Here is a 27,547-nt window from a genome sequence, read left to right as displayed (position 1 = left end):
AAAACGCACGTCGCGTGACTGTTCAAAACACACACACACACACACACACACACACACACACACACACACACACACAGTGTTTCGTGTGGCACCGTCAAATCCCAAGAAGAGGAAGAAGAATCGAGCGGGATCTTTGGACAGATCAAAATTCAGTCCTGTTCTAAGAAACGGGGAACGGGGGAGGGATGACGTAATTTGAAATCGGGCCCAAAAATCCTCAGCGAATAACTTAGCACACACGAGGTAGCGGGCGAGTGCTGCCCCAGCTGTTTCCTGTTGAAAATGTCTCCGTAATGTAGATAAATGTGAGGGATTTTCTCCACTAAATCCGTCTCCTGTCCGCTAAATCTCACGTCTCCGAATCGAGCCTGCGCAATGGAACAAAGTCGGAATATCGAGACGTGACACCGGCACCGCGTTTCCTCCTCGCAGCTTCTTTTATTGCAGCTTTAAAAAATATATACATATATACATATATACATATATATATTTAATTTTACTTATATTATTTTTATTTTAATGACTTTGGGACAAGTGTTTTCTCCGGACAAACGCTGGGATGTCTAAAGGACATTTGGGTAATGTCCTAAAGGTAACTTCATTTTTTTTAACTATAACAAATTCTTTGCAAACTGATCACTGAAATTTAAAGCACATATCTGTTTGACTGTATTTAGAAAGGATGCTCGAGCACAAGAGCAATGCAGAAACCCACATGGCAGAGTGTTAAATGTTTTTTTTTCTTTGTGTTCATGCACAAATTAAACGTTGCGTGCTGACAAACTTTGGGCACGTTTATTTTTTTTTTAATTATTTTAGGGTAAATAATGATAGTGTTGTAAAAGGCGCATTCGCATGAACGCACAAGTTCTGCTGGAACCCGTATTGCTGAGTGTGCATGATATTAGAAACGCTGTTGAATCCGTAAACGCGCACAAACGTCGATGCGTAAATTACAAGTCTGTTCGTTTGCAGTTTCCTGAGTGTAGGTTTGGGTAATTATTTTATAAACTGAAGCTAATGAAAGAAAGAAAGAAAGAAAGAAAGAAAGAAAGAAAGAAAGAAAGAAAGAAAGAAAGAAGACCAAGGTCAGGTTTTTTTAAATTATTTTTATTTGCCTGTCGGCTGTTTGCAGACATCACGTTTAATACTCTAAACGACTGCGCGTCGTTTTGACACCGAAACTGGTGGATGCACGTGCCAGCATCTTTAAGGTGGGGCGAACAAATAAATAAATAAACAAACAAACAAATAAATACAAACTTTTTCATTGCTATATAACATTTCTGATTTTTCCTCAGTCACTTGTTATGACGCACGAGTCATGAACATTTACAGGGAACATGATTGAGTACATGTGATAACTGAGTGTTAAACAGCGTGTTGTCTGGGGCTGGGTTTCAGTTTGAAGGCTTTCCAAATCAATCTCTCTCACTCTCGTCCCTCTCTCATTCTCTCCCGCTTCCTCTCTCTCTCTCTTTCTCTCCCTCTCTCGTCCCTCTCTCATTCTCTCCCGCTTCCTCTCTCTCTCTCTTTCTCTCCCTCTCTCGTCCCTCTCTCATTCTCTCTTTCTTTCTCTCTCTCTCATTCTCTCCCTCTATCTCTCTCTCTCATTCTATCCCTCTTCCCCTCTCTCTCTCTCTCTTTCTCTCCCTCTCTCGTCCCTCTCTCATTCTCTCACTCTTTCTCTCTCTCTCTCTCTCTCTCTCTCTCTCTCTCTCTCTCTCTCTCTCTCTCTCTTTCTCTCCCTCTCTCGTCCCTCTCTCATTCTCTCACTCTTTCTCTCTCTCTCATTCTAATCCTCTCTCTCTCTCTCTCTCTCTCTCTCTTCTCTCCCTCTCTCGTCCCTCTCTCAATCTCTACACCCTCTCTCTCTCTCTCTCTCTCTCTCTCTCTCTCTCTCTCTCTCTCTCTCTCTCTCTCTTTCTCTCCCTCTCTCGTCCCTCTCTCAATCTCTACACCTCTCTCTCTCTCTCTCTCTCTCTCTCTCTCTCTCTCTCTCTCTCTCTCTCTCTCTCTCTCTCCCTTCCTCTCTCTTTCTGATGCAGTGGACCATGCGCTGTGTGTCTCGGGGCCGCGCGCTCTCCCGGCTGCTGCTGCTGTGCGCGCTCGCGCTGACGCCGGTGGAGTCGAGGGCGGGTCCTGAGACCCTTTGCGGGGCGGAGCTGGTGGACACGCTGCAGTTTGTGTGCGGCGACCGGGGCTTTTATTTCAGTAAGTGCAACTATTTTATTTATTCATAAAGATTTCCTTTGCTGCTGTTCCTGCGTCCGCTGCTGCTGCTCTTCTTCTTCTTCTTCTTCTTCTTCTTCTTCTTCTTCTTCTTCTTCTTCTTCTTCTTCTTCTTCTTCCTCACCTTGCTGCCAGAAGTGCTAATGTGCTGCTCATAAATAAATTAAAATAAAAGAAATGCAAGCTATTGCTTTTCGCTTCAGTTGTGTTTTGTTTTTTTCTCCCTACACAAAGGCTTACAGCTTTCTCCAGGGTTGTTACAGTACTGTCGACTCTGATGCTCTGATACCGGTACCATGTTGTATCACAATATCTGATATCAAAATAACCAAATAGATAAACAAATATGAATGAATAATTAAATAAATAAATAACCCTCAGTAAATAATCTAATATTTATTTATTTATTTATTTATTTATTTATGTATGTATGTATTTATTTATTTAATTATAAACAATATATAGGTGGAGGATCCCAGGTTCGATCCTGGGATGTGTGAGTAAACGAGTGAGTGAATGAGTGAATGAATGACTACATGTGTGAGTGTGTGACTAAATCAGTGTGTAAATGAGTCATCTTTCCTTGGTGCAGTGTTTCCTCTGGGTTGGCTGAATTCCTCGAAGCTCCCAAGAAACAAGCATGAGTATTGAATGAGAATGAATGAGTAAATGAATGTTTGAGTGCATGAATGAATGTGTGGAAATGGTGAGTGAATGAATCTGAGTGTGAGTAAGTGAATGCATGAATGAGTACATGTGTGAATGAATAAGTGTGTGTGAATAAATGAGAATAACTGAATGAATGACAACGTTTGTGAATGAGTGTGTGAGTGAATGAATAAGTGTCTGAGTGAATGATTGTGTGTGAGTGAATGAGTGTGTGAGTGGATGAATGAGTGCATGTGTGAATGAGTGAGTGAATTAATAAATGTGTGAGTGAAGTATTAAATGTGTAAGTGGATGAGTGTGTGAGTGAATGAATAAGTGTCTGAGTGAATGATTGTGTGTGAGTGAATGAGTGCGTGACTGGATGAATGAGTGCATGTGTGAATGAGTGAGTGAATTATTAAATGTGTGAGTGAATGTGTGTGAGTGAATGAATAAGTGTCTGAGTGAATGATTGTGTGTGAGTGGATGAATGAGTGCATGTGTGAATGAGTGAGTGAATTAATAAATGTGTGAGCGAAGTATTAAATGTGTAAGTGGATGAGTGTGTGAGTGAATGAATAAGTGTCTGAGTGAATGATTGTGTGTGAGTGAATGAGTGCGTGACTGGATGAATGAGTGCATGTGTGAATGAGTGAGTGAATTATTAAATGTGTGAGTGAATGTGTGTGAGTGAATGAATAAGTGTCTGAGTGAATGATTGTGTGTGAGTGGATGAATGAGTGCATGTGTGAATGAGTGAGTGAATTAATAAATGTGTGAGCGAAGTATTAAATGCGTAAGTGGATGAGTGTGTGAGTGAATGAATAAGTGTCTGAGTGAATGATTGTGTGTGAGTGAATGAGTGTGTGAGTGGATGAATGAGTGCATGTGTGAATGAGTGAGTGAATTATTAAATGTGTGAGTGAATGAATAAGTGTCTAAGTGAATGATTGTGTGTGAGTGAATGAGTGTGTGAGTGAATGAATGAGTGAATTATTAAATGTGTGAGCGAATTATTAAATGTGTGAGTGAATCAGTGTGTAAGTGAATTAATGTGTATGAGTGAATGACTCAGTGATTGGTCTGGTCTCAGGGTTCTTAATAAATTATCTGGATCCCTCAGATAACAGAATAAAGCATTTACTGAAGAAAAAAAAAACATAAATAAATCCTCATGTATTCTCCACCAGTTGTGTTCAGAGACCAAAGCCAATAAATGTGTGACTTCATCCCTAATGTGTTGTGTAACGTCGAAGGTCATTAAGTCATAGTGTCATTAATCTCAAAAATTATAAGCAGGCTACATAGCAACTAGGGTATATGTAATGAGTCTACTGTATAGAAGCGTGACTATAGTTGTGATTTTGCACTATAACAATATCACGATGTTAGAATTGTACTGCATCTATATACGTATCTATTCCATCTAACTCACCTATAATAATAAAACTCCACTGTAGCATGAGTCTATTTAAATATTTTGGTTTGGATGATGTAGCTGGAGCACTGCGAATGAGAGAAAGGAGGGAGGAACCTAACAGAGAACATGGAGCACCCCTGTAATTTCTCTTCCATCCTGATGCTTAATTCATGTGCTGAAACCAACCCCTCAAGTGTTTTTATGTGGAGAACAAGGTGTTCTCTGACTTGAAGAGATGCTCTTCGTTCGTTAAGTAAGATGCCTTAAATAATTTGTGTGCTGGGGAGACGTGAGTCCGACTAGGGGAAACGTGCCTTGCTGTCTAGCAGAGTACAGGAGGAAAATCCAAATCTACAGTCATGATGAGAAATGAGTGAAATGTTTAAAAAGCTAATCAAGTTCAGTACTTCTGTAAAATCGAGTTTGTCACTCGAAGTCTTACTCAGGATGCAGTCGAGATACAGTAGTTATTTACTCATAATCCTGCTATGTGACGTTAACTTAGCAGTGTTATGCTGATGAACAGATGATCAGAATTTATTCTTTATTTTTGTCCCCCCACAAAGGAGCGGCTTGGGAATCAACTCGCTGTCGAAATTGCAAATATATTAAACTAAGCAATAATATGTTAAGCAAACAAAGCCGTTGTAAATGCTCGTGAATCTACATACAGTATGGGGTTCATGTTAGCAAGCAAGAAAAGGTATTTATTTTCAATGTATGTCCAGTCCACATAAACATCAAAGCGAAATTTAATCTAGTTTAAATTAGCCATTTAATCCTGTTTTTCTATGCAAATTAGGTGTGATGTGCTAAAACGAGGAAAATGCAACCAACCGCCTCTTTGACTAATCCCATGTGTTATCCTTCATTTCTTCAAGAACATAGAAGCCTTTATTTGTATATCCTCACTTGGTGCCATGATGCTGTAACGCCGGGAAACAGAGCGGACCCAAACGCAGGATAGCATAAATCATAATAGGGTTTAATAACTGAAAACATGAAACAGGACGCAGACTAGACAGGACAAATCACAGTAGATGCCGCGCTGCACGAAGCAACGCGGCACAGTTAAATACAAGAAGACAATGACACAATAAGGATCAGGTGTGATGACGGGGAGGAGCAGACGAAGGCGGGGCAGACACGTGACGAGAAACATAAACAGATGCACGTGGCCAGAGTCCGGGCAGAGTCCTTACAGATGCAGCATCCTGGAGCAGTGAGGTTTAAGGGCCTTGCTCAAGGGCCCAGCAGTGGTTGCTTGCTGGTGCCAGAGCTTGAACCTTGATCCTTAACCCGGAGCCTTAAGCTTTGATTGGTTGCAAGGCATGGGTACTTGGTAAGGTGTGGCACTTGCCTATTTCAGGAGAGGCCATTTTACGCTCTCTTAATCACGCAAACTTTACATCAGTTCACATTTAGAGTCGGGACGAATTACTTACAACCCTGTATTCATCTCGTCACTAAATGCGTCCAGAGACATAGCGATGAAAAATAAACCGTTCCTGGAAGCAGCAGATATCGACGTTGCCTCCAGTGAGAGTATTCTTAGCTAGTCTGCCAATGAAGCTATTACTACATCACTTGCTATGAAGCTATTACTACATCATATTACTACATCATCAAACAATCAGGTTTCACACAGCCACGTTTATACGTAATCACAAGTTAATAGTCTAGAGTACTACACCCAGGGGGTGCTGTATGAAGCAGAAAATCTAGAACAAATCTCTCTTTTTTTAATATGCCTTGGAAACAGAAATCAAAATAAAAATATTTTGTTTAATAATTGTATATAATTGTATATAAATAATAATTGTTTTTAGTAGATTTGCTGCGATTTTACAGATCAGAGACAATACACAGGCATTTGCTTTTGTAATTTTCGTTATTCCATGATCAAAGACCAAAATCAAGGTCTTGACAAGATAAAGATAGTTGTATGGAACTGTAATAATCGGCTAATACACGCTTTTAAAGTTGATCCTTGTATAATCAAATATTTACAAATTTTCACAATTTTTTTTCTTTAAATCATCTGTAAACCCTCACAGTTAGCAGGTCAATAATAAAAACAATCATTAAAGGTTTCCTGAGTAGTCGGTCGTCACCGATGAGACTGAATGATCTGAGAAGGTGTAAAAGTCTCAGTCTCGGGTCGGCGCACTTAAAGTACACGCCTTCGGCTTTGCGTCCTGACAAGTGGATGTATGCCGGCATGAAAAAGATTCGTTTCACACACGTTGTGTAAAAAGCCGAACCTGAGTGAAGCTCAAACTGAGAACGGAAAGTTACTTTTCCTGTCAACAGCCACGAGGCTGTTCAGTGGTCAAAAAAAGAGGAGTTGGCCAGATCCTTTATAGCCTTTCGGTGACCGAGGGTTTGTTTTTTCTCAGAGCCACATCCAAAGCAAACACATTTACGGTAATTTGAACTTTCTGTGAAACTGTTGCATCATTACCGCATGCTGAAAGGGGAACAGTACTGGCCGGGTACAGCGCCTAAACCCAGAGGTTTGAGTTGTTAAGTGGAAATTATTAGGACTCAATGTTGAGTTTATTACACAGGAAAGATTATTTTAGTAATCAGCTAATCTCGACAGTAGATTATAGATTCTTTCAGCAGAGGGATTTTTCCAAAGCAAGAATATCAAAGGAGGATTTCTGGCAGTGGTGGGATTTGAACTCACAACATTCTGGTCGCGGCCACAGAGCCTTAAACATCACCACAAATCAGTCGGCCTGCCACGTCACCACTAACGACTCAAGATATCGGATTTTTCTTTTCGTTGGAGCTAATGTTGTTCATCCAGCCTTTACCTTTAGGTCGTTTTCATACTTTCGTGTTTTGTGGCCAAGACTTCGGTTTGTTTGATGAAGTGTGAAAGCTGTTTTCGAGCTTGGGTGAGCTCCAGAGGTCATGTTTCTTTTGAAGATGGTGGTCTGGTGCCTGCTATAACCGAACCAAGACACGTGCTGCGTAGCATGTGAAACGTCTGCGTGGTCTACACTGCATGTGGAGTAACGTGATGTGATTGATTCATTTTGTCACAGTACTTCCTGTATTAGCTTTAATGTGGTGTATAGACTTACAATATGGACTGCAAGTGTGCAATCGAGCCACGCTTAAATATAAATGCAAACCAGTGATTATGAGTCCTGCCCACAAACAAGCCACGAATCACTCTGGAGTGTAGACTTGAGTAATCAGAACAACACTCTTAAATATAAATGTTCCCAGAAGAACCAAAAAGGGTTTTTGCATTAACGATATAGAAGAACCATTTTTGGATCCATAAAGAACTTTTTGGTAAATGGTTCTTAGAAGAATCCCTTGTTTCTGAGTGGCTAAAAGCATTTAAAGTACCTTTTCTGTCAATGGTAAATGCTCCAGTGGTGTTCGGAACCACAAACCCTGACAAAGGACCATTTAAGAACCTTTAAAAGAGTGTAGAAATATAAAGCATGTGAAGAACCATTTTGGGTTCTATACAGATCCATTACTTTTTAAAAGTAACAAAAACTGAGAAAGAACTTAAAAGAACCTTTTTGTAACCTTTTATAGTTCAGAACCCCAGAACACCAGAATCTTATTTTTAAGAGCGAGGTGTGGAAACATCTGGTAGCTGATTAAAGGGAAAGGACAATGCTTTTTGTTTTGACTTAACAACATAATGAAATTTAAAGAGCTCTTTGGTTGCACCTCTGGAGGAACCCTTAAACCGCTGGTACTAGATTGTTTTCTTTGGTACTTCTGCCCTTATAGGAAACCGTTAAACATACCTTTGAAAAATTTACCAAGTTCTCGAGAAAGTTAAATATAACTATTACACCTTGTATTTACAGCTAAACAGAAGATGCCTTATGAAATTAGTGAATTAGTGACGTGACATACGGCTATGTATTATGACCCATACTCAGAATTTGTTCCCTACATTTAACCCATCCAAAGTGCACACACACACACACCGTGAACACACACCCGGAGCAGTGGGCAGCCATTTATGCTGTGGCGCCCGGGGAGCAGTTGGGGGGTTCGGTGCCTTGCTCAAGGGCACCTCAGTCGTGGTATAGCCGGCCCGAGACTCGAACCCACAACCTTAGGGTTAGGAGTCAAACTCTCTAACCATTAGGCCACGACTTCCCCTGTAGATACCATGTAGAACCCCAAAACAGAGATACTCTTAAAAAACATGAACCTTGAAATGTTTGTTTCAAATATGCCCTGTGTTAATACCTGCACTTGTAGATACTTTAATGGTTATTTAAGGGTTTAACGGTTATTAACATCCAAAAAAGTGTTATGCTTGGGAACCATATCTAAAGGGACAACTGACAAACCCTTAAATGTAGATTTTGAAACTGGCCATGACTAAATTAAGACAGAGAGAACATTTACAGCATTTAGCACACACGCTTATCCAGAGTGACTTATATATTTTTATTCCAGCTTATACACCTGAGCAATTGAGGGTTAAGGACCTTGCTCAGGGGAGACTAGCTGGGATTCGAACCACTGACCTTCCAATCAGTAGTTGAACACCTTAACCACTGAGCTACCACATCCCACAATTGAGCAGCACTTGTAGAAGGACCAAGACCAAGAAGAAGGTCATTATCAGAGTTTCTACTGACCACAAGCATTCTTCAAGGGTTCTATTAAGAATCATTGGATAATTAAGGGGGGGGCACGGTGGCTTAGTGGTTAGCACGTTCGCCTCACACCTCCAGGGTTGGGGGATCGATTACCGCCTCCAACTTGTGTGTGCGGCGTTTGCATGTTCTCCCCATGCCTCGGGGGTTTCCTCCGGGTTCTCCGGTTTCCTCCCCCGGTCCAAAGACATGCATGGTAGGTTCATTGGCATCTCTGGAAAATTGTCTGTAGTCTGTAGTGTGTGAGTGTGTGAGTGAGTGAATGAGTGTGTGTGTGTGTGTGTGTGCCCTGTGATGGGTTGGCACTCCGTCCAGGGTGTATCCTGCCTTGATGCCCGATGACGCCTGAGATAGGCACAGGCTCCCAGTGACCCGAGGTAGTTCGGATAAGCTGGAGAGAGTGAGTGGATAATTAAGGGCTCTTAGCATAAAAAAGAGACTGATGTTGGAAACACTCTGTTATGTTATTGTGTTATGGGTTTGTTATGGGAGCTGATCTCACCCTCTATCAATTTCCCCTTGATGGCTAACAGCTGACTGTCACTGGCTGTCCTCAAATGATGGGTGAAGACTTACCACTTCCTGAAACACTTACACTAGTGCTTATGTATTATTACAAAAAACATGTGAAACCTAGTGAAACAGTGTTGATGTATTCATTGACAGAGAGTTCATAGCACCTTTGTACATCGCTCTGGATAAGGGCGTCGCCAAATACTGTAAATGTAAATGTAAATTAGGCTGTGAACTCTTCCAGAAACTTAGAAAACTTAGACAGTTAACCCTTTAGCAAGGGCTTATTGGGTAATTAAGGATCTCTAGCTCCAGAAAAAACTAAAGGGAACCGTTTTTGATAGTGAAACAATGTTATATGGTTCTACAGAGAACCTTTAACGGTTCTGCCAGAGGGACAATCAGAGAACCCTAAAACATTCTACATTTTAAAGAGTCTATAACCTGAAACTATATCGACCGAATATAGGACAAAAACAAGGTTATGTTAGTATTAGCTACCGTAGATCCTAGAGTGCTAGATAAAGTGCTAGATAAAAGCTCCTGGCTGTTTGCTTCTTTGCCAAGACAGTAATAACGAAGTAAACTCAGAAATTCCATTTCAGTTCTCAAGTCTGAAATGTTTCCTGCGAAAGGAAACGTATTTGTAATGCATAATACATGCATGAGAGTTTTCTCAGTGAGCTTATTATACACAGCTAACGATGCTTTCCAATTTTTTCCAGAATTGTATTAATGTGTGTGGAAATTCCATCTTTGCCATAAAGGATATTATTTTCTTTATCTGGGAAGAAAAAAAAGTTGAGATGAAAAGGGAACGTAATAGAAAAAGTAGGTAGTGATGTGTAGCGTTGCTTTATTTGAGGCTTGCATGTTAATTGTTGGAAGCAACCGTAGGAACAGCAAATCAACAACAAACACGCACACACACACATGCATTCACACTCGCTCAGATTTGACTTGGATCCCTGAGCAGCGAAGGATTATGAGGGATTACAGGATGATTAGGATGTTCTTCTTCGGATGGATGCATGCAGATTGCGCACATAACAGCCTCCTGGGTGCATTTTAGTGCCATGATGACAGGTGTTGATTTTTTATTAATGAATGAGATGAAGAGTAAACACTTCAAGTGGTCACCAGACATGACATAAGCCCAGGAGATCACCCAGTTTGTAGAAAATGATAAATGACGTTTTTTCACAGATTTGAACTGAGATGTGCCATGCGACATCGTAACACCCAGTCCTGTGCTTGTAATTTCAACAATATAAATCAAAAAACAAAACAAAAACAATCAAACAAAAAAAGAAAAAAATATGCGAGCATTTTTTGCCGCAATGATCACAAAATAAAAAAACTGTGAAATCCTGGAGGAACTTAGTTATACACGATGCACAATAGTGGCATCTGGTGTTCAGAAACGGAACTGCAGCCATTATTCCACTCTTATCTTGGTACTGTTCTATTAGTCTTGTCAGAATTTTGTTGTAGGTGAATGAATTATGTTGAATAGTTTTCATAAACCAAGCCACAGAGGGTGTTCTAGTGCCACTGAAATACCAATGGGTGTTTTAGAGCTTTTATACCTGCCTCTGTATGTTTTGGACCCCAATATAATACAATAATAAGATGAATTATATCTATGCATCACTGTTTTAAATGCTCTCTCAAGGATATATCGTCGCTGTCAGGCGGAATCCTCGTATCTCCAAAACCGTTATTTTTCAGGAAATTAAAAAAACGCCGTACCTTATCTGCAGTGCACAGGGTTTAGTCCGCGTTGCAGTGGATTGTCTTGCGCTAAATTCCTGTCCTCAGACGAGCACCAGGACTAGCGGGGGTCAAGATTTTTTTTTCTTTCAGCCCAGTGTTTTGAAGACATTTACCTCAGAAGACGTGTTGATTCGTTGCGACTCTTCTTGAGGAGAAATATGCCGTGAAGCTCTCACACGGAGTGAGGAAGAGGTGGACAGTTGAAGTGTCCAATGGAGTTATGAGATTTGCGCTCAAGCTATTTTCAAGACTTTAGATTGGTTAATAACTTGTAAAAATAACAGACCCACGTGGGGACTGACCAATAGCATCGATATGTGAAAAAATATGAAATTGACCAAATTTGGACATATGAGGTTTCCGCCCGACAGCGACGATATATATGTTACACACTCCAAGGCTGTGTCTTTCTCTACAGGTGCCCAGTAATGCTTTTCCCCATATTCAACTAGCTAGCTAGGCTACTTCCAGATTTCAGTGAGGGATGTAGAGGTGTGCTCTAGCTAACAGCTTTTGTGTCTCACAAAAGGAAAGATGTCAAAGTACATAGTCAACTCACAGCTAACAAGTCACAGCATGATGACTGTTATCAGTGGTGTTCTTGGATTTTCTGGGAAGCTTCCCGTCTTCTTCGCCATGTTGAGTGGTACTTTAAAAGTGTCCCTATAAAACTGCATAATGAAAGCTCAATCCAAAAGAAAGTGCAAAGAATTTGGTTTGGCTCTAGGTGTTTGTCATGATAGTGATGAGGTTGTTTCCAGGGCTCAAGCTGCTTTTGTGGTCCCCAATGCTCCGTAAACAATCTGTGTTCTATTGACTGCTCCTGGAGTCTAGAACATGTTTTTTTTTGTAATAACCACAACGAGGCAGTAAAAGTCAGTCCCAAAAGTGCCACTCTAGACGATGTTGCTCTTTGCCGAGCTCCTTGGAGCAGAGGGAGTCTTGCACAGTCAGCTGAACAAGCAGGCTACTGCACATTGGCCACCAGCCGTTATTAGGAGAGTGAAATGTTTCTATCTGAGAAATGATCATCTGAAATGTTTTGGCCGTGAAAAAAATTTCACAAATCATACAGAAAACGCTTTCCCGAGTTCAACCGGAGCCAAATCCCATTTGTAGGTCGGCTGCAGGCGAGCACCACAAATCTGGAAGACTGGAAGATTGCACATATCTTCTCAAGCTGCTCAGTGTTCTTGGAGACCACCTCAGTAACAGATGCCCTTGATTGACTGCTGCACTGGTTACAATGAATCAGCAAACCCTACGCCATACAACACATCTGAAACAACAGTGTGGATCTCAGTGGTGGTGTTCCAGCTCTGATCATCGACGCCAGTGTTTCATCTACAGCATTGTCACATTTTAGTGTTGTCCGTGATCCCAACTCACCTGATTCAACTCTTCAGCAGGACTAAACTGGATGAGTTACACCGAACTCCTGGAGTCGAGTTGAGATTTTTTTGGACAAATGAAAAGAAAGCCAGACTTACTCTGAGGGATGCTGAAAACCAAGCTTCCACATCAGAATCCAGAATTCACCAGAGTTGTTTAAAGTTCTATATCTCTCATCCTGGTGAGTATACACTTAAGGGGGCTTCGTTTGTCCCTCTGGTGGACACTAAGAACCGTTAATTATCCAATGAACCCTTAAAGAATCCTTGTAGATTTCACCAAATACCAAGAATGTTAGATAAATATTATCTGTTCTAGTGTACCTTTAAAGATAACCATAAAACCAAAATACCATGTAGAAGCCCAAAAGAAAGTGTTTCCTGATCTCTATCTCCAAGCAGAAGACATTTAGAAGTTTTGAACCCATAAACCGGGGGCACGGTGGCTTAGTGGTTAGCACGTTAGCCTCACACCTCCAGGGTTGGGGGTTCGATTCCCGCCTCCGCCTTGTGTGTGCGGCGTTTGCATGTTCTCCCCGTGCCTCGGGGGTTTCCTCCGGGTTCTCCGGTTTCCTCCCCCGGTCCAAAGACATGCATAGTAGATTCATTGGCATCTCTGGAAAATTGTCTGTAGTCTGTAGTGTGTGATTGTGTGAGTGAATGAGTGTGTGTGTGCCCTGTGATGGGTTGGCACTCCGTCCAGGGTGTATCCTGCCTTGATGCCCGATGACGCCTGAGATAGGCACAGGCTCCCCGTGACCCGAGGTAGTTCGGATAAGCTGGAGAGAGTGAGTGGATAATTAAGGGCTCTTAGCATAAAAAAGAGACTGATGTTGGAAACACTCTGTTATATTATTGTGTTATGGGTTTGTTATGGGAGCTGATCTCACCCTCTATCAATTTCCCCTTGATGGCTAACAGCTGACTGTCACTGGCTGTCCTCAAATGATGGGTGAAGACTTACCACTTCCTGAAACACTTACACTAGTGCTTATGTATTATTACAAAAAACATGTGAAACCTAGTGAAACAGTGTTGATGTATTCATTGACAGAGAGTTCATAGCACCTTTGTACATCGCTCTGGATAAGGGCGTCGCCAAATACTGTAAATGTAAATGTAAATTAGGCTGTGAACTCTTCCAGAAACTTAGAAAACTTAGACAGTTAACCCTTTAGCAAGGGCTTATTGGGTAATTAAGGATCTCTAGCTCCAGAAAAAACTAAAGGGAACCGTTTTTGATAGTGAAACAATGTTATATGGTTCTACAGAGAACCTTTAACGGTTCTGCCAGAGGGACAATCAGAGAACCCTAAAACATTCTACATTTTAAAGAGTCTATAACCTGAAACTATATCGACCGAATATAGGACAAAAACAAGGTTATGTTAGTATTAGCTACCGTAGATCCTAGAGTGCTAGATAAAGTGCTAGATAAAAGCTCCTGGCTGTTTGCTTCTTTGCCAAGACAGTGCCTCGGGGGTTTCCTCCGGGTACTCCGGTTTCCTCCCCCAGTCCAAAGACATGCATGGTAGGTTGATTGGCATCTCTGGAAAATTGTCCGTAGTGTGTGATTGTGTGAGTGAATGAGAGTGTGTGTGTGCCCTGCGATGGGTTGGCACTCCGTCCAGGTTGTATCCTGCCTTGACGCCTGAGATGACGCCGAGGTAGTTCGGATAAGCGGTAGAAGATGAAAGAATGAACCCATAAACCTTTAAATAAACTTTGAAGAACCTTTGGAGTTTGTTTCAAGTATTCACCCTGGTAATATCTACACATTGGGTACTTCAATGGGTTTTTAAGGGTTTATTATCTAATTAAGGTTTCTTAGCATCCAAGTAAGGGTTCTCAGCTGGTAGCATGTCTGACACTTGAAAGCACTTTCAAAGGAACAACTGAAGAACCCTTAAATGTAGGTTCTGAAATTAGCCATGACTAAATGAAGAGAAAATAGAACCAAGCTTGTTAGAATTAGTTAGAGAAAGCACCCTGTTTTTGCTCAGCATTTAGGCTCTAACAGGTCAGAAAGTGATCTACAGAACATTTGCAATGTTTCACGTCTCTGAGTTCACTTCCCAGCCTTATTCAATCAAGCAGCATGCAATCCATACTAGGATACTCCTAATAAAAAAAACAAAACAAAAAAAAAACACACACAAGTGAAAGGAACACACACAAAAGAAATCTAATGTGACCCACATGTCGGCAACTGAAAACAAGAAAAACATCAAAACAGCTCCATCCAACCATATTGTGTGTCATTACTTCAATTGACTATGATTATAAGCATAAAAGGTTGTTTACTCCTTTTTGTTTATGATGCTTCGGCAATGGCAGGGAAAAACAGCGGATGTTAATTTGGGAGGCCTTTCTTTCTTTTTTTCTTTCTTTCTTTTTTTTTTTTTTTAAATGTTTGGAAAATCATCCAGAAAGCAAATCTGCTGTCTTCTGACAACCTGAGCGAATATGTAATCACAAACTTGGGCTTAAAGTCTCCTTCTTTCGCACGCAAGCAACATCTTCAGTGAGAACAGAGAACTTTGATTTCTAATTCTCAAGCATACGTTAGTGTGAAAGAGCACGTCTGGAGCAGACAACTGGAACGCTTCGGGGATGTTAAGGCAGACGGGACGGCTGTATGATTTTTATGATCTCTGCTGCTTTAGGTCAAACGCACAAAGATCCAGCTAATTATAGGGAGATCCGTTCTTTATACGCGACTGAAGAAACTGAGGAAAATGGAAACGCAGCTACGTACTGCGAGTAAACACAGAGACAAAACAAACTCATGGGAAAGAACAAAAAAGAACAAATGACTACAAATAGCAAGGGGGTGGGGCCAGGGCAGAGGACCAACCAGAAGAGGATGAGCTAGGATTGTTATTTTGCGAAATAAACTACTTACAATTTAAAGACCTGTTTTACATGGACAGTTTCTTTAAAGATTTTTTTTAGAAATTTACTGAACAGTTTTTGAATTTTTATTTATTATTCATTCATTCATTCATTCATCTTCTACCGCTTATCCGAACTACCTCAGGTCACAGGGAGCCTGTGCCTATCTCAGGCGTCATCGGGCATCAAGGCAGGATACACCCTGGATGGAGTGCCAACCCATCGCAGGGCACACACACACTCTCATTCACTCACACACTACGGACAATTTTCCAGAGATGCCAATCAACCTACCATGCATGTCTTTGGACCGGGGGAGGAAACCGGAGTACCTGGAGGAAACCCCCGAGGCACTGGGAGAACATGCAAACTCCACACACACAAGGTGGAGGCGGGAATCGAACCCCGACCCTGGAGGTGTGAGGCGAACGTGCTTTATTTATTAAAGATGTCTTATTTATTTTAGCTACATAGATAGCGGGTTCCCACCATCATCTACATTACAGCAGCTTTGAAATGCACACAAAAAATGCTTGTTACTGAGATGCTGCAAAGAGCAACATCGGTCCTGTAGACTTTAAAGAAGTTACGGCTTTATCTCTGACATGTACAATGGCTTAAAATGGTGACTCCTTCCATGAATGTCTCCTTTCATAGAGCTGCACAATAATAACCTGCTCAGGTTGACAGAGCTGCTGTTATGGAGAAATGGAGAATAAATCAACATCATCTGACCAACCAGAATCATGAGAATAACTCATAACAATGGTGTTATTACACTTAAAAAGCCATTTAGATCTCATTAGGAAACTTTTCAATTAATAATATATCTACACACAATGTAACCATTGTTGTTATTTTCTTGGCGGTTTATAACGTTCTTCTCAAGGGTGCACAAACTTTTGCACTCAACTATGAGTTTTTTCTCAACAGCGTTTTTTATTCAAACCAAGACATTTGAAACAATTTAAGTATCTTCATGGGCAGATTTGTGGAATGGTCTTGTGGCATAACATGTCGCACCCATGGGCTCGGAGGTCTGCAGGGACACATGTGTTTCCTAATGAGATCCCCTCTCTTCCCAAAGCACCGTTGTCAGTGTGGAGAAAATCCAGAGCAGAAGTTAATGCACTCTGTCAGCACTGGCAACCTGGTGAGCCAAGAGCTATTAACTCTGAAAGGGAAAGGCATTTCCTTCTTGTAAATGCCATATTAAATTATTATTATTTTATTTGGTAACAGGGAAAAGCCTATCAGAGCTGTGTTGCTCTAGGTGAGTAAGGAATTGTTAGTGGAGACTAGGAGATGTTATAAACACCACCCAATTTGGGAGATTGGAATTCAGTGTGTGTTGGAAAGAGCCGACTGGAAAAGAAATGGCTACTGCGTCACTCGGGTGCCATAAGGGACCACATACATAAAGCCAATTAACAGATCTGTGTACTATTACAACCGTTTCTAGGAAGTCTGCACAAAAATCTGATAACTTGATGACTGCCACCTTGTAACTCGACGCCCTTGTAAATTTGATAGCCATGAATATTTAATGACAGCTCTTTCAAGTTAATAGAGAGTGTATCATGATGCATGTAACGATAGCACCTGATACAAAGCCAGATCGTTATTAGATGTTTTCTCAGAAGATGTTAGCACAGATCTGGATGCATGAAAGAAGAAGCCTTTATTTGTCACATATACATTATATAAATAAATATTTCAGCTTTGGAAGTTGGGGTCTGAGTGCAGGGTCAATTATGATACAGCAACTGAGGAGAAGGGTTAAGGGCCGTGCTCGAGGGCCCACACTGGCAGTTTGGCAGTGCTGTGGTTTGAGCCTTTGACCTTCCACTCAACAACCCAGAGCTTTAACCATTTTAGCCACCACTAATACAGGAGAAGGAATCAAGGTTGAAGGGAACCTGGAGTCTATCCCAAGGGACTCTGGGCACAAACCAGTTGCAAACCCAGTCACACACTACAGAAAATTTTGAGATGTCTGTCAGGCTTCAACTTGTCTTTGAACTGGGGTGGAGGAACTCGCAGAACCCAGAGGAACCCCCTGAAGCATATAGGAATCTGTAATGCATACTTGTCACAAATCATGATGTCATCATTTTGCACCAATGACCTTTTGTAAAACCTGGAAAGAAGAAGCTTGTAAAGAGAAAGTAGCATACATAGGATGTTCTTTAATTTAAAACAAACGCATAAAAACTATTCATGATTAACCAACACTACTGATGGTTTATTTCTACTCTAACATCAAGTCTTGTAGTCCTAAGATAAGCAGTATCGCAGTAACATGACATTAAGAAAACATTCAAAGTGTTTAGTTCCCTAGCCAAAAATGAGTTGTGTACATATTTTCTTTGATGGCACTTTACCACGCTTTCACTAACTTCCTCTCTAGTGTCCCAGTTATTATCCAGGAATGTGGAAGTTTCCAACGGTGTTGGTTTCAACAAAAGAAGCCCTCAGGATCTGGACAACAAACTGACCATCCGTTTAATCACATAGTCTTTGATTCAGTCATTTGGTCCTCATTTGTTTTTGTTTTTTTTTCTTCATGCACAACAGGCAAGCCAACAGGCTACGGCCCCAATTCACGGCGCTTGCACAACCGCGGCATTGTAGATGAATGCTGTTTCCAGAGCTGTGAGCTAAAACGACTCGAGATGTACTGCGCACCAGCCAAGTCTGGTAAAGCTCCAAGATCCGTACGAGAGCAGCGGCACACAGACACGTCCAAAACACCAAAGGTGAGCTTCAGTTCTACTGCTTCCTGAAATCAAATATAACAAATGGCCGTGTTTTTAATTACTATAACAATTGGTTATAAATTATACACATGTTAAGCCATAATATTAAAACCACTGACAGGGAGAGCGAACATTGGTTTATTTGGTTACACTGGCACCTGTCAGAGGGTGGGATAGATTATACAGCAAGTTGATCTGCTGCAAGCAAGAAAAATGGGCAAGTGCAAGAACTTGGACACGGGTCAGATTGTGATGGTCTATACGACTGGATCAGGGCATCTCCACAACAGCAGGTCTTGTGTGGTGTTCCTGGTGTGTAGTGGTTAGTACCTACTAAAAGTGCTCCAAGGAAGGACAAGCAGTGACCCGGCAACAGGGTCATGGACTCCCAAGGCCCCATCCGATTCCACAGAAGAGCTACTGTAGCACAAACTGGTGAAAAAGTGAATGCTGGCTCTGATAGAAAAGATTCCGTTCACACAGAGCAGCTGTATATGTATGGAGCTGTGTAGCTGCATAGTGTCAGAGTGACCATGCTGACTCCTTTTCACCACTGAAAGACCCTACAATGGTCACGTGACATCAGAACCGGACCACGGCCTAATGGAAGAAGGTCTGGTCTGATGGATCATGGGTGTCACTTACCTGGGGAAGAGATGGCACCTGGATGCACTGAGTGAATAAAGTGAGCTGAAGGAGGCAGTGTGATGCTCTGGACAATGTTCTGCTAGGAAACCTTGAGTCCTGCATTAATGAGGATGATTTGTTGACACATATCATGTACCTAAACATTGTTGCAGACCAAATCCACCTCTTTGTGGTAACAAACCAAGTCAGATCTATGGAAGTTCCACCTAACAACTTACCAGTTACCACAGCACTCTATGCATTGACCCATCAACGCTGTTTTTGGCAGAGCTGTACAATACTGAGCAGGTGGTTTTAATGTTATGGCTGATTGTTATATATCCTTAAGATCAATCAATTCTCATGTGACATCACTGGATCCAGATGTTTGTAATTTTCTTTGCTTTTTACAGAAACCTATATCTGGCCACAGCCAAACATCCTGTAAGGTATGTATTTTAAATTTTTATTATTGTTATTATTACTATTACTATTATGTGGGAAAAGTTTAAAGAGTATTACATAATCACAGAACTGAAATATTAAATATTCATGTTCGCATTCAATAACCAAAATTCAGGAAGTTATTTGATTTATTTCTGGTGCAATTTACCAGTGAAGCTTCACATGACTTCTGCAGCTTATGTTTAATCTTGCTAGTCATCAAAGAAAGGGGGGCACGGTGGCTTAGTGGTTAGCACGTTCGCCTCACACCTCCAGGGTTGGGGGTTCGATTCCCGCCTCCACCTTGTGTGTGTGGAGTTTGCATGTTCTCCCCGTGCCTCTGGGGTTTCCTCCGGGTACTCCGGTTTCCTCCCCCGGTCCAAAGACATGCATGGTAGGTTGATTGGCATCTCTGGAAAATTGTCCGTAGTGTGTGATTGTGTGAGTGAATGAGAGTGTGTGTGCCCTGTGATGGGTTGGCACTCCGTCCAGGTTGTATCCTGTATCCTACCGCTTATCCGAACTACCTCGGGTCACGGGGAGCCTGTGCCTATCTCAGGCGTCATCGGGCATCAAGGCAGGATACACCCTGGACGGAGTGCCAACCCATCGCAGGGCACACACACACTCTCATTCACTCACACAATCAGTGAGTGAGTCATCAAAGAATGTAATGAAATGTAAAGACCCCATGTATGTACCTTACTGCCACCTTATGGACATATTGGCAACGTGTGAAATCAGCAATCGTTAGTTAGGATTCTTTAGAAAAGCTAGCTCTCTCTTCGTCTAGAGATCGAGTTTTTGGAATTAATTGACCTTCCTGATTCTTCCCTGTATTTGACAAGTAAGAAGTAAGATGTTTCTTACAATGTTTATGTTCTTACAATTTTGCTGTACAAACAACTTGGATTTGTCTAGATCAGTGGCGGTTCTAGGATTTTCCTGTAACAGGGGCCATTAAGGGGCGACATGTTACATTCAGGGGCCAAGTACAGGGTACATTCAAGCACACGAAATAATTTATTCAGTACGGTGCAAATACATTTCGGCAGTCGTTCCTTTTTCAAACGCTCGAGTGCCGCCAATTGTTTGGGGGTGGAATTGCATCTGTGATCGTTGTGAAAAATTCTCTGGTTGCTCTTCTCGTCGACGATTGATGGAACGGGGGCCAATCAGATTTCAGCAGGGGCCAGGGCCCCTGTGGCCCCGCCTCTAGAACTGCCCCTGGTCTAGATAATGTACAAAACTTGGATTTTCATGCCACCAGCATTAACACAAAGTGACACAACAAAGACGTCTTTCGTTTTAAATCAAAGCTGGTGATCTACAGCAGGAGGAGGAGGAACGACCCTTAGCTAGCGATATGGATTTATGCAAAAGATCAAACATCAATAGTTCTGAAACTTTTGTTCTGCTGTGAAGCACTGTGCATTTTTGTTATTATTATTATTTTTATTTTTTTTATTCCACAATTTGGTTCCTATCTGCGGTGTCAGAACCATTGTGATTTGTAGCGCTGGTGTGTCGGCTAAGTGCTTGAAGTGTTTCCTTAAATAATAGCCAAATAATAAAGCGGTGAATTCAATCCAAACTCCTCCAGGTTTTTTGTTTTCAATTCATTCTGATGGATATAATTTATACGCAATAAGAGTTTTTGGATTTGTGGAGCAGTATGTAGGAGTGGGATGCTGGTGGGGCAAGGTACAGTAACGTTTTCGTCTCATACCTCAGGGCTTGAGGTTCGATCTCGAGCTTGAGTTAGCTTGTGTCGGTTTCTTCCGGTTTCATGTGTGTGAATATTCCTATTCCCTTGTTCCCAGGAAAGCCATAGTAACCACTACTGAAAAATATTATACAAGGGAGAAAAGGCTTAAGATCTCAGATCCCTTGTTCATCATAATGACATCATCAATAATTTTATATATTTTATTTTTCTAAAGGACAGACTTCCCCTTTAAATGTTTAAAAGTGCATTTTAGTGCCCTATATAAAAAAAAGAAACCATTAGCAGGAGACATGTCTAAGTGGTTTTCGTGGTAGACCTACAGGCTCTCTCTCTCTCTCTCTCTCTCTCTCTCTCTCTCTCTCTGTATCCTGTTCCCATATGTCATATACAGGGATCTCACCAATGTCTGCACGATCCTCACATGCTGGCCTCCTCTTCATAAATTTTACATCCTACTCTCTCAGTTCTGAGTCGATACAGTACAGAAGGAGGTCGCGTTTCTAATCTCCCGTATGACGAAACATCCGTCTGTAACTCGTTTGTTAAAAACGTGCATCACGTGTACAACATTAAACTGTAGTGCTGTTGATTTCTCAAGCCAGAACGAAACATCAAACAGAAAATTGTTGCTGTTAAACAAAGAAAAATGTTTAGCGTTTGACATGGCGAAGTTTTGCGTAAGGGGATGTTTACTTATGTCATATTTCTAGAAGGAGTCTCCAGATTCAGTGCTTGCTTTGTAAAAACTTTACACTTTGTAATTTGACTGTAACGTGACAGGCTGCGTTTTCTTGTCTTCAAGAGAGAGAAAAAAAAGAGGATGGTGAGGGAACATCTGTTAATAGCTGCTAAAACGTAAGTGATAACAGGAACTGACTTTGGTGGATGTTCCACAAATATGCAATGTAACTATAAATGGATAAAAATAAGTATGATGTATCATTTTTTCTTTTTTTTTATCATTTTAAAATTGCTGCGAAGAGGAATAAAACACTTTGGGATGTAGCGTTGTTTTAAAAAAAAAAGAGCTTCGGAGTGCCACTCCGTCGTTCCTAGAAGAGCATGCGCCCCCCCGAGGTGGTTTATTCCTCTGAAGCTTACGTTGCTGTGTTTTTGCATTTCAGGAGGTTCATCAGAAGAACTCAAGCCGAGGGAACACCGGGGGGAGGAACTACCGGATGTAGTTAAGTGAAGGATCGGAGTGGAAATATCGGACAGTGCGACATCGAAAAGCGACGGAAGAGAAAGTAGAACCTTACCTGGTCTTCAAGAGGAAAACAAAACAAACAAACAAAAAAAAAGCAAAACAAAACAAAAAAAAGGAGAATGGACCAGTTCAATGTACATACACCCGAGTCACGACTGACTGTTTTTCGACACTGCACCATTCCACACTGGGGAGGGACAACATCTGTCCAAACAGCAAAATTAATATAGCTGCTAAAATGTGTAATATAATAGCGGCTGCTCCATATTACGGCAGTGGGAAACCTCCTGTATGTATAAGAGAGCCACTGGAAACTTTAATGGACCCAAACTCTTTCACTTCCTGATGGGTGGGATAGAGCCAGTGGGTCACTGGAGGAGAGGTGAAGGTTTTTCTATGCTAATGGGTGAAGTGAACGCTTGCAACGGTCCCTCCCACATATACATCCACACACACACACACACACACACACACACACACACACACACACACATGCCTTCACAATTAATTCCAGATTGCTGCAACCCAGTGCAAAATTCAAGCTGGCAGCATTTCACCACCATTTCTGATTAAGCTTTAGTGGAAAGACAGTACACAAGCTCAAGCACTGATGAGGAATATCTTTGTTTTTTGTTTTGTTTTTTTTTTTCGTACAAAGAAAAAGAAAAAAGAGCTTCATCGGAACGCCATTTAGACAGAACGCTCGTTCAAAACAGACGCTTCACTTTCAGGACGACGAACACGGCTAAAGCAGGAGGACGTCTTATTGTCCATACGTTAAAAGAGGAACAGAAAGTGTCAGGAAAGGGTTTATAAAATGGGCAACCGTGTCTAACGAAGACAGACGAGCTCAACTTCAGAAAGCGTCGCTGCTTTGATGATAATGACATCAGACTGCATGATTGGTTTTGAGAAAAAAAAAAAAAAAGCCAATATTTTTACCAAAGCATGTACATCACATACAACAGTAAGCGTTTTCACCAAAGCCTGGCAATATTATACAATCCCATTAAAACTTTTCACACAACCAACATCTCTGAGAAATACAGGGATGGACAAATTACTAACCTTGAATTGATGTCTGAGGTTTTAAGTTTTTAATTTGTAGTTGCTAAAGAACAAAAAAAATTGCGCATCTGATTCATTTTTAATTTGATACGTAGCTCTTTTTAGATATAACGTACCTCAGTGCTGTCACTATAACACAAGCTTCCGAATACCACCTGCTGCACTACATACATCAGTCAAAGCACCATGTAGCTGTTGGTAGAACGAAACACAATCGTTAGCAGCGTAGCTAAGACTTTTCATCGAGAGGTGCGAACACAAACGTTGCTAGCAGACGATAATAAAAAACTTTGTACGTTACTCTTACTGTGCATTCAAGTCCAACCGGGAAGCTCGTATTTAATATTTACAACTTGGGAAGACGTAATTATGACATCCATGGAATTCGAGTCAAACAATATGAAGGTGTAAAAATACAGCAAGGTTTTAAACGTCTGATTTTAGAAAGCCAAAAATTGTTCATTAGTGTTTTCCTATTTGATGTTTTTAATCAATTCAAGAAGCGACAGTAAATTTTAACGTTGCATATTATATCAAAATCGAACCACTTCTCTTCCACCGTTGGTCAATTTACTTGCTTTTCATTTACTCACCTCATAAACCCCAAATAACTGAAATCAGCTTGAGACGAGTCAACGTTCAATTCCGACAACAGTGATTTCTGACTAACTCGTAAACTGTGAGCTCAAAGAAATTCCCACTCGTAATTCGGAATTTGTGGTGCGTTCAACTAGCTAACACTCCGTGTATCTCAAGCTACATTTTTGCATTATCTTAGCTAACAATATCCCACAACTGGGCTAAACACGGGATTGGGAAGCTTGTTAATGAATTCTCTGATTTGTCCATCCCTTAATAATAACCATAAAATTCCCACAAGATCACCACCTCTGAGGAAACAGGCTGCACATGGAGCCCGATGTTCTTCCGGAGCTTTCTTCTAATCCAGTGGACTGCTTTTGGAAATCCAGACTGTGATGTTAAATGTTTTTTTGCCTAGTTAGAGAATCTTCTATCCAAAGTCCAAAATTTACACCATCACACTGTCCTCTGTCTAGCCGTCTCTGTACTCAATAATCATATTTATGTTAACCATCTCATTTCCTTATTGTTTTTTTTTTTTGTTCATTACTTTATGTGATTTACCATACATGCTGTCATATAACAGAACAATATAAGAATTCTACCCACTATATAATGGTGCTATTTTGTAGTATAGTGTAGTAGTAAGGGTTGGTGAAACGTGATCTGGCCTGGGCGAGGGAGGGATTGGGCTTGCCAGGAATGTGAACTGAAATTTTGGAGGTTTGGATATGGAGGTCTTCCCTTTTTTTTTTGCACAGCCTTGTAGGCACCAGTCTAATAATGCTCTTTTTTAAAAATTTTTAGCTAATGATGTATTCTAGCTAATGTATTTGTGTAACATCTGTAAGCAAATCGAAGAAACACGTTGCGAACCCGAGAATTAGTCTAGGATATTTTATCCAATTTAAGTTATTGATAGTTAGATTTACTCGAGATCCCTATGCCAAATAAGTAAAGAGAAAACACTGTGAACTACAAACTTTTGGTTCTGTTAAAGTTCTAAACAGCAGCTATGTTTACATGCAAGTTTTCCACTTAGTGCGAATGAGTTCAGATTCCGGGTGAACTGTTTATATGTAGCCTAAATAGGGTGGGGCTTTTGTTTATATGCATGTAATATTTTGATCCAAAATTCTGCACATGCGAGGAGGTTGTAGGATAAGTGTCAGCGTTACTATAACAACAAAGTGCATGGGAGTTCAGTCACTTCAGGTTTTTATTTTTTATCATTTTTTCATCTATTCTCTCCCTAATTTCCTCACATTCTAAGTCCCACCCACCAGCCAACTCTCCATCATAAGACAGCTACTGTTCGAGGAGAGTGAAGACTACCATGTGGTTCCTCCAAGACCCGTGAATCCATCCAAGACCCGTGAATCCATCCATCCATCCAAATTTTTTTTTTGAATTGCTGCGTCACAGGGCGACTTAACAAACTCGGAGCAAAGCGCTACAGTATCTGCCCTCTTCCACATATATGTGTGCACAGACATGCACGATTTGCTAGGGTCACTGTGATTGACAGGGGAGGGGAAAGTATGCCACTCCTCCCATCCACTTTCACAATAGATGCTTGGGGAATTCAAGCACACAATCTCCAGATGATGGAGCGAATGCTTTTCTAGTGCGTCACTTGAAAAATGACTTTTTAATGAGTTTGAAATCATTTCCGTCTCTAAAAACGTGGACGGGAGAATTCGGGTTTGTTGTCAAATCCGAGACCAGAATTAGCCGAGATCAAATCAATATAGAATCTTAATGGGGTCAAAGTCAAGTCAAGACCAAGTCCAACAACTGCCATATCTTTATTCATGCATTGCTCTAATGATTAGTTTATTTTTATTTTTTTAGAAAAAAAAAGACATCACACTCTCATTCAGCCTCTTGGCTGAGACCAGGACCCTGTTTTGTGCCCAGGCCCTGAGGCAATTAGGATTGTCAGTATTATTCTAAACTGGAAAACAGATTATTAGACTGCATGTAAACATAGCTAGTGTAGCTTTCCCTTCACTACATTACGCTACATTTCAGAGGTTAAGATTTAAGACTTGCAATAAGAATAATTTTACTATCCAAGCAGCTGAATGTAAGCTATGACATACAGGGACCTTACCCTGTTACTGGGGGATTAATTCTCAGTTCTGGTCCCAAGTCCAGATAAAATGGAAGGTCATCTTGTGTAAAACCTTGTGCCAAATCAAATATGTGGACCAGATGATCTGCTGTGGTGACCCTGAACAGGGAGCAGCTAAAAGAACAACAATGATATTTAAATAATCTCCATGGTTTTTAAACAAAGGTTATCCAGTTCTGGTCCGGTTCTGGTGTTGCTACAGCGCATTATTCTGTCAGATTTTATTTTTGATTCAGCACAGGTTTTTTGCTGGATGACCTTCCTAACACAACCCTCTCATTTTATCTGCGATTGGGTTGCTTCAATGCCTGGGAATCAAATCCCAGGATGTTAAACCCCTTGATGCAGGCTCCTAAGCTGCTGGACCATCAGGGATCAAAATGTTATATAGCTGATGGATAAATTAGCTGCACTTGGCATGCTGTTCTGGTTTGTTACAATGATAAATTACGGTAATTATGCTAGCACAGATAAAATGCTCTATTTAATTCAGCCACAATATCTATATCCATATCCACATCTTGCATACAAATACGTAAATATTTGTCAAAACTTTTGTATAGCCAAATACAAATTCTTAACATTCCAAAGATTTTAAAACGCTACTTGTTTGTTATAAAAAATTTTTATTTCATTCCAGTTTCTGTAATGTTTTTAATGTGTTGTAAACATTGAAGTGAAGATATTTCTCAAGCTGTATGACTCAGATACGATGAAATGTTACGTTGAAGATCAATCCGACGGAAATGAAGAGTTCACAATGATGGAGCTGCTCCAAATTGTACAGTACATTGATATTGTCATCCTCATGCTTTAACACGTCTCACATAAACGTTTTTAGAAAAATACAGAATGGCACAATTGTGGTTTCTTTTTGGGTCCCATTTGATATTCGGTGTCTATTAGCTACAGTATGTAGTTCCACAATCACCATATAAGGCACTGTAATGTAAAATGTAAGTGCTGAGATTGTAATACTACATGTACAAGTGTGACACAGAACTTCAGCAACTGCGCAATATTTCAATTGAGATTTCCTCAATTCTATGCAAATTATCTAAGACAATTTGAACTATACAATTGGCTTGAATCATTCCTCGCATGATTCAACGTTTCATTTTCCTGCTCGCAACTTTAGTTCTTTAGACCTTCAGTTTGTTCTGTTTTACTGCCTCAAAATGGAATTAAAGACTGTGGTTTCATCTTATCTGGTCATATATGAGCTCTCATTAAATGTATAAATACATTATAAATATAATTAATGTTTGGGAGAAACTAGCAGAGATTGTTGTTGCTGCCGGTGAGCTTACGTACTGTAACTAGTGCTTTGCTAATCTGCCAAATGAGCTAGTAAGCAAGGCAAGGACATAAAATATTAATGTAAAAAGAAATAATAATTCTTTATGGTGCTTTTTATTGGATAGCTGTAGGCTGTACATTTGGTCTACTATGTTTTTTTCCCAC

The 27,547-nt window shown here is 40.7% G+C and overlaps 1 protein-coding gene across 3 annotated transcripts; it reads left to right on the top strand.

Moving 5' to 3' along the window:
- The first annotated feature begins 255 nt into the window (after positions 1-255).
- On the top strand, positions 256-26,936 carry igf1 (insulin-like growth factor 1). Of its 3 annotated transcripts, none has more exons than XM_060889660.1 (6): positions 256-592; positions 2,049-2,214; positions 18,108-18,289; positions 19,330-19,365; positions 21,892-21,944; positions 22,214-26,936. In XM_060889660.1, the coding sequence occupies exons 1-6, from the start codon at positions 560-562 to the stop codon at positions 22,275-22,277; spliced, it is 534 nt and encodes a 177-aa protein (XP_060745643.1). In that variant the 5' UTR covers positions 256-559; the 3' UTR covers positions 22,278-26,936. The 3 variants fall into 3 exon arrangements, with proteins under 3 accessions (XP_060745643.1, XP_060745645.1, XP_060745644.1); XM_060889661.1 differs by lacking the exon at positions 256-592 and adding an exon at positions 1,124-1,214; XM_060889662.1 differs by lacking the exon at positions 21,892-21,944.
- Positions 26,937-27,547: the final 611 nt, after the last annotated feature.

The sequence above is a fragment of the Tachysurus vachellii genome, chromosome 16, assembly GCF_030014155.1.
Source record: "Tachysurus vachellii isolate PV-2020 chromosome 16, HZAU_Pvac_v1, whole genome shotgun sequence".
NCBI lineage: Eukaryota > Metazoa > Chordata > Actinopteri > Siluriformes > Bagridae > Tachysurus > Tachysurus vachellii.
This window is presented reverse-complemented; position numbering and strand designations above follow the sequence as displayed.